We start from the raw sequence: 20,712 nt of genomic DNA on the forward strand, positions 1-20,712 counted from the left end.
TCTGCAGCACCTTGGCAGTGTTCTACAGTGGAGCCCTGTCCAGGCCACTCACTCCAATTACTATTTAGTATCTGCTCAGTGCCACCACTGCACAGAGGCCATTCGCAGGCAGCTGACCACATCTCCCAGGTCCTCCCTGCGGACTCTCTGGACTGCAGCTGGCTAATCAGATCAGACAGAAGGCCCACGTTCACCTCCTCTTGATTTTTAACCAATAACTTTCAGTGATTTCCTCTTGGGCTCTGACAGAATTCATAAACAGCATTAGTGTTTATCAAATGCCTGTAGGCGTTTGTTGAGTTAACCTGAGTGACTCATTATTTCAGCATCCAGCTTATTCACCTCTCCTCCCCGGAGATGAGACACCCTCCTACACCCCACCCAGGGGGAGGAGAGGAGCAGACGCCTCTTTTTTACTAGATTCTTCCCAACTATCAAGTGAGTTGAGGCTTCGAGGGCCCACAAGGTAGTGGGTTTTCAGGAATTCAAGGCCTGGGTGGCTCCAGTACTTGCCCAGGCCACTTAGAGGGGAACATGTGTGTGTGTGTGTGTGTGTGCATGCATGCACAAATATGCATGGGTATTTGTACATGCCTTTCTGCGTGTATGTATGCATGCGTGAGTGTGTGCTCGTGGGTCTTCACCGCTAGGATAACTTCAGACACTAAGACAAACAGTGGGGCTGAAGGCCTTTGACTTCAGGGTCTGGGGTCTGGGTTGGGGAGATGGTGATGAGGGGGGCAGCAGGCTGCTGGATTCACTGTTTTTTTTGGAGGCAGACGTATTACAGTTTACTAGGCAGATTAATTAAAGAAGGTTCAGGCAGCTGGCAGTGGAGAGAGAATACCACCCACTCGCCCCCCCCACCACCACCACCACACACACACAAGGTGGTTTTGGTGTGTAACTTCCAATAGCGCTTCACTACAGAACTGATGAAATCCCTAACTAGAAATGCTGCAGAGAAACGTCTCTGCCCTGTGCTTCTACATTTGTGGAAAGTCTTCTACTCTGGAGAAAAAGTCACCACTTTCTGTTTTAACTGGGGTCTCTGTTTGGAAGATTCAAGAAAGAAAGTGAAGGCCAGTGGGAGGTTTGGCTGGTGATGGGAGTGGGGTCATCTGAGGTCTGCAGCTCACCACGTCACCTCCTCAGCCACCTTGGCCCTCCTGCCCACTGCCCTTTTTCTAGACAGCATGTCATGCACAGTCCACAATCCTGCAGCTGGAGCCCCCTGCCCAGTGGCCCTGCCCTAAGTGAAAGGGCACCATGTGGTACCAGCCTAGAGACACCTGTTAAGCAGGATTGCACAGGAACCACCCCCTGCCCAGCAGCTGTGCCCATCACTTCTGCTTGGGAACCGCATCCAGGATCCAGGCGGCAGGGACATGGCAGGACACGCCTTCCTGGGCCCCCTGAGCCGCAGTGCTCAAGTTCTGATCCTGCCGCATTTCCTACCTTCCTGCCCCCATTTCCCCCTGCCTCACACACTGCTGTAGTCTTCTGCAGGAGAATAACCGTGAGGTTGTTTCTACTCCCAACAGAAACTGAAATAAATTAAAATAAAAAATGGCACTCAGAGTAGCTGAAAGGTACAGATTTCAGGGCCTGGGAACAAGCCCTCATCTCTGGTTCTGGAAAGACCCAATCCTGGTGTGACTTCTCCACAAAATGAGATGTCATTTCCAGTGGGGGCATCACACTGAGTCAGTTCTGCATCCTGCAGGCCTGTCCCTAAATAGGTGTAAGGCCCTCTCACTCCCCCTCCCCCAAGTATTTCCTAATGCCCATGAGGGACAGGTCCTCATGTCTTGGATTCTTGATGAATCAAACAAATAGCATTTTGTTTGAGTCAAATATAGTACATTGAATACATTCATTATTTCTTCCTGTACCTTTGGAGTTAGGGCCTCTCTAATCACCTATGCAAATCTAAGTAAACAAGATGCAAATCTGGATCCCAAATTGGGTGAAAGAATTTCACCCTATTCAGCTTAGAAAATGTCAGGTGTTTCATTGACTTGATCATTAGACACCAACTGATCAGAAAGTTCCAAATTTTCTAACTACTATATATTGTAAACAGTATAGGCATCCCTAAAATATCCACACCAGAAAATCTTGGTTCATCCCAAATCCATTTCCCCTAATTGAATGATTTTCCACTTCCACAGAGAGTTGGTAAACCAGCCATGCAAACTATGAAGGCCCCACAGACCCAGGAGGAGAAAGAAATTAGACAACATTTAGATAAGTCAGCCCTTAGCAAAGTCATCGTGCGTCAAACTGAGCACAGCCCGTGCGGTTTTTGTTAACCAAACCCCAGGTCCTCTTTGAGTTGTGAATCTCAGAAATCACATCATTCCAGGTCATCATTTCCAAGGTCATCGAAGGGAAGTTCCTGACAGGACTCTGAACAGAGCTCTCCTCTCTGGAGAACTCTGATTGTTGGCAAGTTCTTCCCCAGATAAAATTGGGATCTGCTTTCCTGAGACTCCCACCCCACCTTCCCTGGTCCTGACCTTGGGGACACCATGAGGTGGGTCTCTGCCCTTGCCAAGGGCACGCAGGTGACAGTTAGGGACTCTTTAAGCCTCTTTAGTTTTTTCTCTCCCTTGTTCCTTCAGGGTTTCTCTCAGCCATGATTCCAGACCCTCTTTCTTGGTGATTTTCTACCCACATATGATAAGTACATCCTATATCCTATATAATATATCCAATTATCAAGATGTCTCCTAAAATGAAAATCTGCACACCATCCTCTCAATGTGCCTGATATTGCTTTACCCAAAGTATGTTCCCAGGAACACCAGCCCTGGGTAAGGTCACTCACTTAATACCAAAGTGTACACTGGGCAAGTAAAGGAGGGAGATGCAACCTTTATCATCATAGAGTCTCAAAACAAGGGAGCATGTTTGAGCTCTGAGCAGCCATGGAGAAACCCTGACCAGTGGTATTTAAGCCAATGTGTCCCAGTGGTCACATAACACATTTCAGGAAGGGCTAGTCATTTTCACTCGGATGGCCCTCCAGCTAGCTAAGCCTTCGTGGTATTTCTCTGCCCCACTCCCTTTACCCCACACCCTCTCCAGCCTCCTTAGACCTCCCCAGGATCTAATAACATCACAATACAGAACTTTAGCTAACTGTACTAACCAATTCCATAATTTTCCTGTTTTGTACATGTGAACTTTAGCATATTACATTTTCATCTCCTCAGTAAGTCTTGTCATCCAATTCAATGCTGCTGCCTAACACATGGTTAAATTTTTCACGTTTTTGGTATTTGTTATTAAATCCACTGATAAATATGAAAAGAAAAAACTGGAAACACCTTGAGATAATTTTAGCATGTCCAGGATACCTGAATCTATTCAGTTAAAGCATTTTTTTTGCCTTCCATGAAAGTTTTTAATATAATAATTTTCCTATGCACTTGGAAGCTAGCTACTTAAAGAAACCCCAGGGTCATGCTTATGCAAATTAAGTGGACATCCTGTCATGCATCGGTTTTTGGATTCAGATGCGTGCACACCTATCGAGGTGGTTCTGCTTTTGCTTTCTAAATACAAGGGAGAGCCCTGTGCATAGTGGGTCTAGTAAGGCTTTGCTTACAGGATGGGCAGAGGCCCAAATGGTGGTCCTGCCATGATCTTGCCATAGAGTCAAATAGCCACAGCCATGGAGTCAAGCACTGGCGGAGCAGGCCCCCTGGAGTTCCGTGTGACAGGAGAGGAGAGAGGCCAGCCCTCTCCAGCCCTGCTCCTCCTCCTCCAGAGTCTCCTATTTCTACTGCTCACATGAAAGAAGAATAAGGTGATGGTTAAGAAGTCAGGCTCTGGGGCCAGCCTTTCTGGCTTTTTCTCCTAGTTCCACTACTTATTAGGCATGTAGCTCCCAGCAGATTAAATGTCTCTGTGCCTGAGCTTCCTTCTCTGCAGCATGCAGTACCATCTAGGGCCATTACAGGATTCAGTGAGTGAATGCCTGTCTGGTTCTCACGGCAGGCCTGGCACAGGGCTCAGGAAGGGTCAGGGAGGGCGCTGATGCCTCCCTTTCTTAGTTTGACCTTTCACACCGATCCACCTTTCTATTTTAATGCCAACGCCTTAGACTGGAACTTCAATACGTCCCATCTAGGCCACTGAGCATCCTCTCCAAATCTTCTCACCTCCAGGCTCCCCCCATCACCTTTACCCTCCGGTGCAGGAGTCACTTTCCTGAGCCACAGCCGGGCCCCTGCTGTCCTCCTGCTCAGAGCCCTTCTGCTGCCCCTTGCTGCCATCCAGGCTCCCTGAACACCCGGCCAGGTCATTCCCAGGCCCTTCCCGGTCTGCTTTCCAGCTAAGCTTCCAATCTGATCTCCAACCTCTCTTCTTCTCCAGCCTAGTCAGCATGAAAAAGCACTGACAGGCTGGAGGCCTTGCCCGAGCTGTCCCCTCCCTGGGGATGCCCCTCTGTGCTCTCCTTGCCCTCTGTTCTTAACTGTCCGCATCAAGTCTGTGCTGACAGCCGGCTGGGAGGCCCTGTCTCCCTGGAACACCCTTTATTTCCTCTGCTCACCATACCCTCTCTCTTCTGAACCTCCCAAGCATTTTGCCCCCTAGGCAAACCCCTTTCTTTTTTGGGATTCAGGGGTTTAAGTGCATGCCTGTCCCCTCCCAGGCTGACCCTGCTTTCAGAGCAGCTACCACATCTCCGTCCCATGGGACCTTGCCCATCTCAGGTGCTCAGTCATTACTTATCAGCTGGGAGGGTGCTTTGGAGCAAGACTCAGAAGGAATAAGAAGGAGAGGAAGTCATGAGGAGGGTAAGGGAACAAGGGACATTTCACAGGAAGGCCTCCACATGTGAAAGGCATGACCGAAGGCAGTCTACAGGCAGGCCTGCATGCTGCCCCTGGGCCCTGAAAGAGCCAGCTGGAGACACACTGAACCGCGGGAACCCCTGGACACAGACACTCCCACTCAGCCACAGCAACACCTCCAAGCAGGCTCACCTTCACGGTTACGCAAGCAAACAAAATTAGACGTGAACAAGCAAAGACCTCAATCAACAACTTAAAGCTGTGCCGTGCACTGCTGGCTCCAAACACAGCCCATTTATTCAAAGGCTAGCGACGAAGCTCTTGAGAGCCACAGGGCAGGAGACAAGAGGACTCGGACCAGTTCCCCAAGACCCGGAGCACCTGCAGAAATACCACTTCAGGCCCGAGACATTCAGAGACACCTGCTGAGACTAACTCAGCACCTGACACAAGCTCCTTCAAGTGGGGCAGCACCAGGTGCTGTCCTCTGCATGTTTCAGATGAGAAAACAAGGACGTTCAAAAGCAAATGATTTTTCAAAACCCCACAGGGAGACTGAAAATCCCCAACCTTGCAACTCAGGTCATCACCACACCTGCAAATGTTTTTCACCAAATCTGAGAAAGACCGCCATCTGGTAAGAGGCTATTTCTGCGAGGGGTTCCATAAAGAGAAGAGTAAGGGCAGTGGGGCCATGAGGGGATGAGCTCCATTTTAGCAGCTGTTTATTCAACAACCTTCACACACAGTCACGCTTCAGCACACACGCTCAAGGCAGAGCTCGGTGGTCATGCATTTTTTGGATTCTATGAGTATTTTAGTGCCAGAGACATCCCAAAGCACAGCTGCATCCACTGCTAGATGGGGCCATGGCCTCGAGGGGCTGGGAGGATGGGGCGCCGGGCTCTGAGCGCTGGAGAGGACAGCGGGACCATCTCTGGCCCACAGGGTGGGAGCTTCTGGATTGGCACAGGGAGATGGCGATGGGGGGAGAGGCCAGGCCTGGCTGCCGACCGTCATGCTTCCTTGGTGATCCCACCCACAGCTTGGGGAAGCAGGGTGGTAAGCTCCATCCTGACAGCTGGTGCTGACTGGCAGCTCACACCCACTCGGCAATGGAAAGACCTCTGCTGCCATCGCCTCACGCCAGGGAAGGGCTGGCCTCCGTGCTCACACAGACCCAACCTGGAATGTAGACACTGCCCATTCCTGGCTGTCTGACCTCACTTTAACCCCCTAGAGGCTGACAGTAGCAGCTAGGAGAGATAACAAACTTAAAATATGTGATGATGTCACAAGCATCTGAGAGCCAAGCAGTGACATCAATATGCCTCACACTAGCGAGGTTCAGAGGTCCCCCTGAGGTATGGGCTGCCTCTCACACTAACAAGGTTCAGAGGTCCCCCTGAGAGATGGGCTGCCTCTCACACTAACGAGGTTCAGAGGTCCCCCTGAGGGATGGGCTGCTGCTCACACTAGCAAGGTTCAGAGGTCCCCCTGAGGGATGGGGTGCCGCTCACACTAGCGAGGTTCAGAGGTCCCCCTGAGGGATGGACTGCCTTTCACACTAGCGAGGTTCAGAGGTCCCCCTGAGGGATGGGGTGCCACTCACACTAGCGAGGTTCAGAGGTCCCCCTGAGGGATAGGGTGCTGCTCACACTAACAAGGTTCAGAGGTCCCCCTGAGAGATGGGCTGCCTCTCACACTAGTGAGGTTCAGAGGTCCCCCTGAGGGATGGGGTGCCGCTCACACTAGCGAGGTTCAGAGGTCCCCCTGAGAGATGGGCTGCCTCTCACACTAACGAGGTTCAGAGGTCCCCCTGAGAGATGGGCTGCCTCTCACACTAACGAGGTTCAGAGGTCCCCCTGAGAGATGGGCTGCCTCTCACACTAGTGAGGTTCAGAGGTCCCCCTGAGGGATGGGCTGCCGCTCACACTAGTGAGGTTCAGAGGTCCCCCTGAGGGATGGGGTGCCGCTCACACTAGCGAGGTTCAGAGGTCCCCCTGAGGGATGGGGTGCCACTCACACTAGCGAGGTTCAGAGGTCCCCCTGAGGGATGGGGTGCCGCTCACACTAGCGAGGTTCAGAGGTCCCCCTGAGGGATGGGGTGCCTCTTGAACAAATAGCTGTCGGGACATGGCCTCTCTGATCACAGCCCAAGTGAAGAAGGAAGAGACAGAAGACACAGGAAAGCAACAGCGGCTCAGAGACGGCCTCCAGCACCCTCCCCCTAACACACTCCCCGGCGGCCCAGCAGAGGCTGCTAATTTATCACACGCTCTTGCCCATAGGCCTAAAAATGGCTTCAGAATTGCTCTCAACGCAGCATTCCAGGCAGCTGCTACCCACAGGATCGGTGTCGACACAGGCAGTGAGGCTCATCTTCTATTCCAACACTGTTTAATCAGCACTTTGCAAGTAGGGGGATGCTCCCGCCTGCGAGGCATGAATGGTTCATCAGGCGCTGCCACGGCCTTGATGACATATTCTTCTAGATCATTCTACCCGGTCCTCTGATTACATACTCCCAGACACTGTCATAACTGACTTGTGACTGAGATTTTCTTAAGGGGATGGAATTCACTGAGCAGAGAACACAGGAACAAAAAGAACTCCATAGGACCAGAGAAGCAGCCCATCGGGACCCCCAGACCCTTCCTGAGGGCAACAAGACTCAGTTTCCTCACCTGTAACCCACGTAGCAATTCCTATGTGGCTGCTGGGAGCATCGAAGCCGAGGCGTGGAAATCATGTAGCATCACGGCTGGATGACCAGAACTACTCAGTGGTCAATTGTCTACAGATCCCCTTAATTAGGACCTCATCAATTCTCATCTTCAGAGCAGCAGTATTTTCCTAACTATTGCATCTCTGAGGTCCCTTCTCCCTCAACCCTGCCAGGGTGACCATTCTGATCATGACACTTTCCTACTCAAAATGCTTTGCTGGCCCCTCAATCCCTATAAAGCCCAAAGTCTTAGGCTGACGTTCAGAAACATTTGCAGTCTAGCCCCTGCCTACCTCTTCATCCTCACGCCCCACTGCACACCTGGCCCTGAACACCTGGACCAAGTGCCTTTCTCAGGTACAGGAGGCACTTCCACACTTTTGGACTTTTGATCAAGCCTTCCCGGAAGCCCATGCCTTCCCAGCCTTTGCCCAGTGAAATCCTGATTCTCGGCCCATTCAAAGGTCTCTTCCTTGATGAAGCATCCCTGAGAAATGCCCTTGTTCAGCTGACAGCAGAATTAATTCCTGCCTCCCACCAAGTAGCTCTTACCACTTCTTGAGGGTTATTTATTCTTGTTTCCTATCAGTAAACTCCTCTAACCTGAATCAAAGATTGAAGGTATTGAAGGTAGGATGTTTTAACTTTCTAAAGTTCTTAGTGTGTTGAAAGTTATTGATCCAGAGAAGAACTTGTGATTCCAAAAAAATTATAACTGTAACCAACATTTCCTCATATGCCAGGTGGGGGATCTCATGTACACCTCACAACAACTCTAGAACAACCACTACTGTCTCCAGTTTACAGATGAGGAAACCAAATGGGTTTATGGCTGGTCTAAAGGGCGCCCTGCAGAAAGTGGCAGAGCAGGGATGCAAGCCCAGGCAGTGGGCTGCAGAGCCCCCGGGCAGGATAACGGCAGTCAGACCCTCAGCCTTTGGTGCTGCTTAAGTGAGTCCAGGTGGGCACTGGGGGTGCAGACTAGTGGGGAGACGGGCATATTAAACAATAATTGCAGTGTGACCAGCACTTAGTGAGGAAGAAACTAATCTGTCTATAGAGAGTTGGGAGACACACATGGCTGGGAACCCAGCTGTGGCACTTGGGCCAATGAATTAACTGCTCAGCCTGTTTCCTCACCTGGAAAGGGATACCCGCGTCACAGAGGAACCTACCTATGTGACAGGGGACACCTTACCACCGAGGTAATAGCACTTACCTCACAGAGTGGCTTCCCTCTCCTGTTAAGACAAAGGATGTCCATCTGGTGATGGTTACATGGGTGTAAGCACGTCAGAATCCATCCAGCTGTACACTAAGATTTGTGTATTTTATTGTATGTACCTCAGTACAAAAAATAATAAATTTTTTAATGGATAAAAAAATGATCTTGGAAGAAAAATACAAAGTACATAAAGTACTGTGCCTGGCATATGTAAAACTGTATTATCCCACACAACATTTGAAACAGTCCAGTGGGGGGCAGCCCTGGGCCAACAAGCCCTGCCAGCTCCTGGGCTGACCCCACCGCCACATGGACAGCCCGAGGGGCGTGTCCAGAATCCAAGTGACTCTGTCCAGGGTCCCCGTTTCCACTTTAAGTCAACCTCACGCACTCACATGCTCATTGTGACGGGCGGATTGCCAGGAACCCGGATCTTGGGATATACAAAATATCCAGGAAGGAACCTGAGCGACGCAGTGAGCTTCTCCTTCCTCAGCCCTCCCCACCCCTATTCCAGGACCCTGCGCTCAACTCCATTCCTTGCTTCTGCCTGATCCTGCACCAATCCCACAAAGATAAGAGTCAGGTCCTTGCATGTGTACGATTCAAGAACCTATTATAAAGGCTTGAATTACACACTTGAAGACACTTGGAGACCAAACCCCTTAAAAAAAACCTAAGGAATCATCTTGAGTGGTGGAATTTCAGGATTCACAGGAGACCTGCGCTGACGTGCTGAGGGCGAGAAGATCCTGCTGGTCCCTTCCAATCAGCCCAGGTGGAACCGAACATTAGCCTTTCCGGGAGGGACTCAGAGGTAACATGGCCTGGCCAGTCCTACACTTTGGAGAGGCACAGACACATCGACCAGGGAAGTTGCCAGAGTGGGAGAAGGAGGGAGGCCCCTGGGTTTTCTTTGTGACTGGACTCTGTTCCATTGTTTGCAAATCATCATCACCCTTGATGAATGGCTGGGCCATCAGAGAACAAGACGGCCTGGACCCAAGCCAGCTTCTTTTCAGTGTTTATAGGCACTGGCTTTCTGAAAGCAACTGAAACCACGTGCTCTTTCTTACAAAACCTTGCTTCACAGCCCCCTCCTGGAAAGAGCAGAGCGGTTGCTGACAAGTATTACCCAGGAGAGGGCTGACGGGCTTCCTCCGCCTTCTCTGTCTCTGGTGACACCTGGTGCCTGTAGCGTTCTCCGGGAATACGCATTCCAGCACAGAGGCAGGACAGAAGGGCTGGGGCTGGGGAGTTCACCCGGCTTGTTTTCACAGCTCTGTCCTTAAGAAAGCTATTCCTTCAGTGATTCACATACCTCCCCTCACCCACCCACCCACCCCCTGTACCACCTTCACTGTGGGCTAATAGATTTCAGCAGCCATTCGGTCAGGTTCCACAGCTGTGGGACTGATTCCTCTCTTGATGCACCTTCCTTCCTGCGCCCTGACAGTAACTGCAGGAGACAAATCAGCCTCTAGTCCAGAGCAAGCTGCAGAGTGTGGGTGGTGGTCAAGGGTGGGTGGGAGGCAACGGGGTTGGAAAATGAGGGGGGACCTATTCTGTTTCTTACTAGATCGCTGATTGGTTGTCACTGCCTGTCAGAAAACAATGACAAACTCCAAAGCTGGCCTGGGCAGAGTCACACTGGCCTCTGTGCACGCTGGGTGTGCCAGAGAACCCGGGACTCCTGGCCAGCTGGGGCCTCTGGCTGAGGCTGCCTGCTTCTGTGCAGGGCCTGCTGGGGACTACTTTTCCAGTAAAATGACCCAACCTCTTCCTAACACCCAGTCAAGGCTTATGGTTTGGATAAGTGACGGAGAATCAAGAGCTCAGACTCATTCACTGGTCTTAAATTACTTCATTTCACAAATATATTTTTCCAGCCCCATGTTCAAGACCTTGGTCGACGGCAGGAAGAGCAGGAGAAGTGACTCAAAGATGGGTGACACAGAGCCGCTGCCCTCCCCACCGCCCCCTGCATGGAGGACATGACAGACATGTAAATAAGCATAAAGATGTACAAAGTAAGAAGGCGCTTGAGGGAGGTTTCAGTGAAGTGGAAAGAGAGTTCAGAGGAAGGAGAAACTATCTTGTGCATTAAAAAAAAAAACCCAAGAGCAGAGGATCTAAGAAATCATACCCAGAAGCCACCAGGGCAGTGGTTTCTGATTACAGGTTTGTGACCAAACTAGTGAGCAGTCAGTCATCAGTCATGAGGGGCTTTGCAAATAGTCTTCTGTTTATTTGTGGGTGCAGCCAAAATTACCTTCTGTGCACCAGGCACTGGGCTACGCACAGAAGATACAACAGAGGACAAGTCAAGCCCCAGCTCTCGCCATGTGGAGCTTACAGGTATCATCCCCAAATTTCCAAACCCAGCCTACTGAAGACACTCAGGGGTGGTTGGTGTGCCTGGAGCCATTCCCAGGGGAGCCAGCAGTGGGAAGCAGGATGGAAGATAGGCAGGCCAGGGCAGGAGGGGTCTGGACTCTCCAAAGAAGAACGTGCAGCCATTAAAAAGATTTAAAGCAGGAGGGGGCCAAGGTGAGGTCTGCCTTTTTACAAAGTCACCCTGGTTGTGTGTAAATAACAGATCCCAGGGAGCAAGACCACCTATAGGGAGACCATTACCACTTTTTAAAACTTAGAGCAGATTCAATGTTCCCCTCTAAGATCACTCTGCTTCCACATGCTTCACCCCATATGCTTTGACAGCTAGCGTTCCAGAACCACAGTCTGCTTTACCCACGCCAAGCTCCAAAGCAAACAGCAAAGGAACAGCCGCAGCCGAGGTGACAAATTACTGTACTGTGTGTGAATTGTGATTATACAGTGGCTTTTGCTCCCTTTTTAATATTACCCGTGGTGATTTTTTAAGTAGCAAGCATCTGTGGCACTGTTAATTTTCTCATTAAATCGGAGAGTGTAAGGGAGAAGGGGTTTATCAATACCCACGTAGGGCTGTGAAACAGATCATGCATAACTATGTCAGCAACCTGCCCTGTGTGTCCCGGAGGAAAAAAAGGCAGAGCACAATGACATCAGAGGTCCGTGGTAACTCCATTTGCCACATTGTATCGGGAGGTCCTATCTGGTAGCTGTTTCTGGGAGTCTGGTTTCAAAGGCATTAGGAAGCCATAGGTATAAGGATAAGACAAATCATGCCATTTATCTAACCCTCAAACGGTGTGAAACTTCTTGTCTTGCTAAGGGTAAAAGAAATGTCCTTACAATGGTGTACAGGGTCGGGCAAGTTCTGCCCCCTCCCCAGACTCTCCCACCTGCTGCCTCTCTGACCTCACCTCTTACTGCTCTGCCCTCCCCTCTCTGCTCCACTGGCTTCCTGGTTCATCCCATGACACATACCTGCCTCAGGACCTTTGCATTTGCTTTTCCCTTCAGAGTAAGGCATGGCTCCCTCCCTCTCCCCCTTCAAGTCTTTGCTCAATAGTTTGTTTTTGTATTTTAGGAAATATGAAAAATATCCTTTATTCTTAAAATGCTGTTAACCAAGATCAGCATGCTTGTGAGTGCCCATAATACAGTTAACTAGTCATCTTATACACAAAAACAGTCAGCAGCAGTTTGACATAGAAATCTTGGCCATGCAAAGAGCAGAGGCTAGACTAAGAGGCTATCCAACCAGCTGGGTCAGCCAAAAAGAAAAGCATCTGACTCACAGCTCCCAGGGTGTAGGAGTCTGACACGGTCGGCATACGCAAGTATCACAGATTCTGCTGGCTCCTAAAGGAATCTATGTCAGCTGTGCTGATGTAACCGAGAAATCCATAGCTTCTGACAATTAGCAAAGTTTAGTATTTAAGATTCTTGACAACAAATTCTAATCCTTATTAATGGTGGGGAGGAATCTAACTTTGAAACCCAACAGGCAGAGTGAACCTCACCCAGGCTTCCTCTGAGCACCTATTAAAGGACCAGAGCTCCTCCTGTTTATCCCCCTTGCCTGCTCCCTCGCTGCCCACAGCACTTCTCATCTTTTAATTAATGAGGATTCATTTATTTTGTTTTCAGTCTGCTTTGCCTGACCCAAGGAGGAACATGAGGATGAATGTTTATTAAGTGTCCAAAAGACCTTGAGGTGACAGATTTGCAGTTACTTTACCTTTAGAAAGCACTCTATTATTTTTCTTACTTTCACTCTTTTTTAAAAATTTTTTGGCAATCTCAACACCAGAAACCTGCCTTCCTAAATATGCTTCACTTGTGTTAAACTCAAAGTAAATCAGCCGATTTTGTGAAAACACTGGCCGGATGGATCATCTTGGGGTGACCTGGCTTTATAAACTCACTGTAACTGACCCTGAAGTCAAAGGTCGGCCGAGTTTGTACGACCCTGCTTATAAAAACAACCCACAAACCTTTCATTCAGCCTGGAAGCAGACCCAGCTCCCAGAGACCACACACAACAGGCTTTCCCAAGGCTATTTGGTCAGTGAACATACTTGTGCTCATTTCAAACATTTCGTTCACAAGCCTTATTCCTTATTTTTGCAGGGCACCGGCCTTGTATTAGGGTCTGGCGACAGCTCCTGTGCCCCGTGCCGCTCACAGTTACTTCCCTGCGTGCTGAGGTCGGTGACGCGCAGCCTCAGGGTCTCTGGGAACTTGTGGCCCAGGGCTGCCCAGCAAAAGGCAAGACTCAGACGACTGAGCCCCTCTCCTGCCGCTAGTGAGTCCCCGGGTTCCACCACGGACCCTCCCCCTTCGGGGGAAAAATCAATCCTCTAGTGATGAAGATGCCAAGCCACTAAAAAGGAATTCCCATTTCCTACGGTTTCCTCTGTACCCAAAGGCTTGCGGAGAGCAGGAGGAGGAGCCCTCCCTGCCTGCTGCGCTGGGGTCTCTAGGCCTCTGGGTGCACCACGCCCGCAGCCTCACCCCGACGCGGACAGCCCACGGCTCTGCTAGGCGGTGATACGCCCTATCTTCACGGGGAGAATCGGGGGTGGGGTGGCGTAACCCCTGTACCCCTCGGTCGCCACTTCAAAAATAGCCGTGGCCTATCCCCCAGCGCCACTCCGGAGCTTTTTGCTCTTAGACTTTTCTCCTTCTAGTGAATTAGCAACATAAATCCAAGGTTCAGAGCTTCCAGAACAGAGCAGGGGTGACAAGAGAGGTGCCTGCCTTTGTGGGTCTTGGAGAGAACAAGCAAGCCCCCTTCCACATGAGGGTGACCCAGGGCCCCCCGCAGAGCAGCCAGGCCTCATAGGTGCCCCCACCACTCCTCAGGACCTCTGGGCTGTGGCAACACATCACAAAAACACATTGCTCCACAGAGTCAAAGGAAAGCTTCAAGGGTCTCAACAAACAGACCCAAGGAATATAACCCAAAGATTATTCTTTTCAACCCCTAATGCAGAGAGAACATAATTCAGAGACCAAGGTAAACGGAACTCAATTTGACAGCAGATCTCGAGCTGTAAAACGTATGAACTGGACTGAGTCAAGCAGGGGCCACCTGCTACCTTCAGCACAAAGCGCAGGAGTGCAGCTGCAGCCCGGGGGTGCACCGCCCTGGGGAAGCACACACAGCCAGCTCTGGCTGCTCACCTCCCAGGGCTGTGGCGGCCCCTTGCTGGCGCCCCACCTTTCCCGGGCACCGCCCCCTCCCCTCGGAGCCGCTGCTCAAGAACTCACTTTGAGGAAGCCCATGGGCCAGGGCATGCCGGTCCCTAAAGCAGGATCCCGCCGAGGCCAGGCGCGGTGTGCGGTGGGAGCAGCCGGGCTGCCGGACGCGCGGCAGGGATGCCGGCCTTGGGACGTCTGGGCGGGAGGCCCGCAGCCCCCGCCCTGCGACCCGCCTTATCAGCCGCAGAGCGCGCTATCGCGCTCCCGGGGCACCCCGCGCGCGCGCCGAGGGAGGCGCCCGCCTGGGGCTCGCAGATTACGGAGCTCTCTCGCCTGCTCCCGCTCAACCCAGCTCGGCCCTCTCCAGCCCCGGCCAGCGCAGCCCCTGCCAAGGGCCCCTCGGGCCGTAAGCCGGCCCAGCAGCCCGGGAGACGCGGCGCGACGGGCAAGGGGAGCATCTGCCCAAATCGCCAGGTGTGGGGCGCAGGCGTCTCCAGGGGGAGGGCTGCCTGCAGGAGGCTCCTGGAGGGGCGCAGCCCCCTGGTGAGGGCAGCGTTCCTTCCCTGAGCAGAGGACTCTCCTGGGAGACTCTGGCCTTCCTTGCTCACCCAGCCCTGCTCTGCAGCGATGCGTGCCATGGGCCTGTATTTTTTTTACATGCTTTCACTGGGGTCCCCTGAGGTCCTTATCTGCAGATTTTGCAGGTACTCTGGGCACAGTCTTAGTAACACTGGGGCCAAAAATCACAACGTTCCTGGGAGCCAGAGGTGAGTCACCACAAGCAGGGGATAGGAGGGAAGAGGGGCCAAGGCAGCTCCCCACAGCCTCACTGGCAGGTGGGCCCATCCAAGGCCGAGCTCCTGCAGGCCAGCCTGGGAAGCCTTCTTTTGCCACATCTGCCCATGACACTGTGAGATGAGTGGCATCTGCCCAGAGTGGCTTGTCTGGTGGGAACACTGCGCCCTGGAATAGCAGTTGGTGGCTGGTGGAGGGACCAGAGACCTGAAGGGCCAGAGCGTGAGGCCTGACCAGTGGGGTGTCCCTGGAGCCTGGAGGTGGCCTCACCAGAAAGGGCTGTGGCTCATTTGTAATGTAGCAGTGTTTTCATTTTCAGAGGTGTAGGGACACAGACACATTCAATCCTGCCTGAGAACCGTCCCTCCACCCCCCTCCCACACCTCCCACTGGGCTGAGGCTGGTCCAGGTCCCCTGACAGGCAGCCATATGGCTTCAGAGCTTTTCTATAGGTCCAAATGGGCCGTACTTTGAGAGCATAGCTGCTGGTGAAAATGTCACTGGAACATTCAGCTGGAAAGCCCCCAGGGGAGGCTGGGGCCATCTTGGAGCAGCCCAGCACCTGACCTGGAGTGGGATGGGGGGCAGGGCAAAGCAGGTTCTGGGCCATGTTTTGCCTAAAAATAACCACCAGAATCAGTAGGTACAAGTCCATAGCAGATGTCTTTTAAAACACATAATTCAAAACAGGAGCTTTTTCTTAGAGGGGTCAGAAAAGCTAAACAACCCTACCACAGGATAAATGGTCTTAGTGGGCAACAGATATTGGGCTCGGCTGGTTCACAACGGCCATGCACTGCCCTGCAGCCCACTCAGGCTTGAGATGAGTTTGGCACCATAGTGGGATTGGTCCATAACGTGCTCAGTAAAGGTTTCTGGAATGGATCCTTGGCTGTCACCAGCAGGGTAATAAGAGCAAGAGGCCATTTCACCATCCAAGGCAAAAGAGAAACAATATTTCTCTCTTCAGAGCCCCAAGCTCTGAGGAGAAAATGCCAGCAAGTAAACATGGGGTGTAGCAATGATTTAGAAGATGCCCTGTAAAGAGAAACTGTAATTTCAAATCTTTGGTAAGGGTAGACGGCCAGACAGGCTTGATTCTGTGAGCCCCTTGTGTGGTGCTTCCAGTAGAACCCCAGGAGCTCAGCATCCCCAGCAGCTGGGGCACCTCAGAATTTAACCCCAGAACCAGCCCCTTCCAGGCAACGTAAGGCTCTCCTCCTGTGGAAACATCAGGGGGAAGAAAGGCAGGCACAATTGGGGCTAACCAACCACCAGGCTGACGGGACCTGGGCTGGTGACACAGCAGCCTGGTCTCAAAGAACTGGACCCACAATATATTTGAGACCCCAGAATTCAACCTGCAGCTGTGTTCCCTGTGACAGCCAGGCCGCGCACGGGCATGCTGTGTGATACAGGTTACTTGTCAGATGGCTGCCAAGGGCATTCACATGTTCTCTGCCATATACAGCCTTTCTTTTTTCTTAACCTCTGAAAGGAAGCCACAAAAGCTGCCGCCAACACATGAAGGGCAAGCCCTTCTATTTCAGAATGGCAGGGACCCCTTGAAAATCCAGCAACCCCCCCCACAAGTCTTTCACAAGCCCCTCTTCTTTTTGTTTATTTATTTACATACAACCTTATATCCAGAGCTTACTGTGTGCCAGGCACTATTGTAAGCCCTTCGCACTCACTCATATAATCCTTATAATTACTCTGGGGATTTGGCCACTATCATTAGGACCAGTTTACAGATGAGAAACTGAGGCATGGAAAGATCAAGAAACCTGCTTAAGAACAGGTGGAGTCAGTTTCCAGCCCAGGTAGTCTGAATCTTCTGTCTGTAGGCCAACTGGGCCATTTTGCTTTGGGCTTAGTATTTTAATTTCATTCAGTCTGCTGATCCATTTTCCTTGATAAGCATGGAATTCAACAACTGTTGATTCTTCTCCCAAGTGTTGTCTCAGTGTTCTATTTTTAGAAGTTGATAAATCAGTCCATAGAAGAGGCTCTGAATAGATTTTCATTATAAAAGTAGTAAGACATCCTCATTGAAAAAATATTTGAAAAATGGAGGGTATTGCATATAATCTCCATCCCCCTCAAGGCCCCCCAACACAACAGCTAGCATTTTGATGTATTTCCCTCCAGCCACTCTTTCTATGCATGTTTCTCTTACTTTAATATTTTTATTGTGATGTATTTCAAATGAAAAGAAAACCACAGAGCATGTCTGTACAAATACTCCTATGCCCGCTTCTCAGCTTCATTAATGTTTGCCACACATGTCAGATTTTTCTTTAAGAAACAAAACATTATGGATACTGTTGCAACACACCTTCATCTCAACCCTCTCTTTTCTAGAGGTAGCAACTAATCTACCCATGAATTTTCAATACAAAAAAAAAATCCGAAGTAAAAAAATCAAATGAATAATCATATCTGACTTGACTGTTTATAGTTCATGATGCATGATCAAAACGGAAAGTTTCTGTGATATGACTGCCCTTGCACTGTTCACCATGTAAGAACTTATTCACTATGTAAGAACTTACTCACTATGTAAGAACTTGTTCACCATGTAAGAACTTGTTCGTTATGCTTCAGAAGATTGGAGACTGTTGAGAATTAGGCTTGGGGTTGATTAATGATTGTGCTTTGAGTCCCCTATTCAGAATTTTATTGTTGTTAACAACCATTTTATCAATAAATATGAGAGATGCCCTCTCAAAAAAAAAATCCTTATCTGTCTGTAAGGCATAAAGGAAAATAATGAAATTAACAGCCATGTACTCATGACCTAGATAATGAAGAGGGTTACAGGGGCCCATGTGTGTTTGTCATCTGATTCCTTCTGCCTCGTGTCTCTACCCCCCTCCCCATAGATATAAACTCTATCCTAAATTTTGTGTTTATCATTCCCTGCTTTTCTGTGCAGTTTTACCACCTCTATATATCTAAACAATATATGGTTCCATTTTGCAAATCTTCTGACTTTAAATAAGGAGAATTATGCTGTATGGATTCCTCTGCTCTTTGGATTTTTTTATGCAACATGACATTCTTGAGCTTCAGCCAGGAACGGTTTATTACTTCCACTGCTGTACAGTACTCCATTGTATGCAAACACCACAAATTATTTATCCATTAACTGCTAATGGAATTTGAGCTATCTTCAAAATGTTTTTGCTATTAAAACATTACTGCTACAAACATGCTTGTAAGGGCTTCCTGCTGCACACATGCAAGGTTTGTCTAGCGTGTATGCTAGCAAGAGTAGAATGACGAATTGTAATATATGGACATCTTTGACTTTACTAGACTGAGTGACTTTGGGGACTGCCTGCTCCACTGATTTTCCCAACAGCAAGTTGTACAGTTGCCCCTCAAGTTCACCAGCACTTCCACAGACTAAATTTTTGTCAAACTGGCAGGTATAAAATGATATGCAATTATGGTTTTAATCTGCATTTCCCTAATCACCAGTGAGGATGGGCATCTTTTCACATACATGTTGGCCATTTATTTTTCATTTGTGAAATTACTGGTAAGCCCTTTGCCCATTTTTCTGTCCTGTGGTTTGTCTTTTTCTTATTGAGGCTGGGGGTTCTTTACATAGTATGGATTCTCACCATTGATCAGTTACATGCATTGCAAGTGCCTTCTCCCAGCACGGGGCTCAGCTTGCTTTTCCAATGCAGAGTTATTTCTCAAGTGTTCTGTGATGTTGAGAATCCTGGACACAGAGTGTGAGGCGCTGAACTCAGAGGACATGCACTTTGTTATGAGTCCTCGTGAGATGGAAACGGAGGCACAGGAGATAATGTGATTCGTCCAGGATGTTTGTAGAGCAGTCTCCTGAGTCCCCTGCTCTTAACCACTACTGGATGAACAGGGGGGCAAGATCAAGACAAGAGGAGGAGGGCAGTACAGCTGCCACGTAATGTTACAAAACTGCAGAAGGGACAGACTCAGTTCTCCATCACTCAATGTGCTGATTATCCCATTGAAGGACTTCCAGTCCCTTATTTTCCTGAAAAGTCCCTTGTTCATGCTGACATTTGACCATTTTCTCACTTTGAACAGTTTCACCATCAACAGATGAGGAAAAGAGGTGACCAATTTCAAATCAGTCAAACTGTGCTTATTCTTTTAAGAGGAGGGATGAAAGAATTAAACACTTGACAATAACAATGGTCAGCATTGATTGAGCTCTCACCACGTGCTTGCTCATTCCTTCATTCACTCTTCCTCCCCCTTCCTCTCCTGCTTCTTCCCTCCTCCTTCTTTCAATATTTAACAAGCCTGTTGTGTGCTATGCATAGTATCACACAATGGTAAAGAAAACAGTCTAAACACTTTGCATCCATTATTCACGTATTAATCCAACAATCTGATCGGGTAGATGCTGTAGTATCCCTCATTTCCGTGATGAGGCGACGACCTCCAAACGGCTGAGTCAGCTGCGGTTTATGTATCCACATTGTGCTCCCCTGAGGTCCAGCATGGAAATTTGAGTCATTATTGCCTCCAGCCTCCAAACCTCTTACCCTTTTTTCATTGACCATCCAGCCCAACATTAACCTTATATCCAAGTGCAGTGACATCACTACAGCTTGACAAGAAATGGGGTCAGGGGTGGCTGTACGCCAGCTGGGTCTTGAGACGGCAGGGATAGAGGTGATGGTGTGACAGAGCATCTAATAAAATCTCTAATCATCTCTAAGAGGTCCTGAGATAATAGTTGGAAACCTAAGGACATTGACTTCCTCTCTCTTATTTTTAAATTTGAGGGGAAAATACTGACCTTCAAGGGGCCCTAGTTGAAGAAAGTCAGACTCTTATCCGTGAAACATTTTCTCTACAAGTGTCTTACAAGGGGGTGGGGAGGAGAGCAGGAAGGAAGTGGGGGAGAGGAGAGGCGGGGTTGGGGTTGGGGGGCAGAGGAGGACCGCTTTTCTGGAGAAAGAGCTTGTTTAGCCTGTCCCCAGGCCAGCTGCTCTCCACTCTGAGGCCAGACCCAGACAGGGGCTTCTGCTGTGGAGAGTCAGTGCCGGTGCCATCGCAGCTCAGCCGGAGCCAGCGCACCTGCTCTGAGCCAGCCCTTGGCGGCGTCTGCGGCAGCAGCTTGGACACCTGCTGCAGACCCACCCTGCAGCTTCGGTCCCACCCTAACTCCCCTGCATTGCTTCACCGCTAGAACAACTTTTCCCGAAAACCCCTTGTCATGATAAAAGCACTCGACTAGGAGTCCCACCTGTCTCAGTGTGAATCGAGCCTCGGCTACTTTGGGTAATGGAACCTGGGACATGCCACTGACCTGATCTGAGCCTGTGCCCCTCATGTTTAAACTGGGTGTACAAATACCTTCTCTGCCTGCATCACCAGATTGTTATGAGGTTCACGGTAAGTGATGGACCTAAGGGCACTTTTTTTTTGAAGAAAAATTAGGTATGTTTTATTAAGTGTCTGATTGAATAAGAATTTTCAAAATGTAAAATGTAAGAAAACTCAATGGAAAAGATAGGGATTCTACTACGTCATGACTTCCAAAGATATAA

At 49.8% G+C, this 20,712-nt stretch overlaps 1 protein-coding gene across 6 annotated transcripts in view; it reads right to left on the reverse strand.

Annotated features, from left to right (window-relative positions):
* ANK1 (ankyrin 1) overlaps positions 1 to 20,712 on the reverse strand; it is a 204,318-nt gene that overhangs the window by 115,751 nt on the left and 67,855 nt on the right. The window contains exon 1 of one of the 6 annotated variants that reach the window (XM_037008511.2): positions 14,426 to 14,561. The exons of the other annotated variants lie outside the window; for them this stretch is intronic. Coding sequence (XP_036864406.1) covers positions 14,426 to 14,452 — 27 coding nt within the window. The 5' untranslated portion in view covers positions 14,453 to 14,561. Of the gene's footprint in view, positions 1 to 14,425; positions 14,562 to 20,712 lie in introns of those variants that run through there. 6 annotated transcript variants of the gene reach the window in all.

Source organism: Manis javanica, chromosome 12 (genome assembly GCF_040802235.1).
Source record: "Manis javanica isolate MJ-LG chromosome 12, MJ_LKY, whole genome shotgun sequence".
In the NCBI taxonomy this organism is placed as follows: domain Eukaryota; kingdom Metazoa; phylum Chordata; class Mammalia; order Pholidota; family Manidae; genus Manis; species Manis javanica.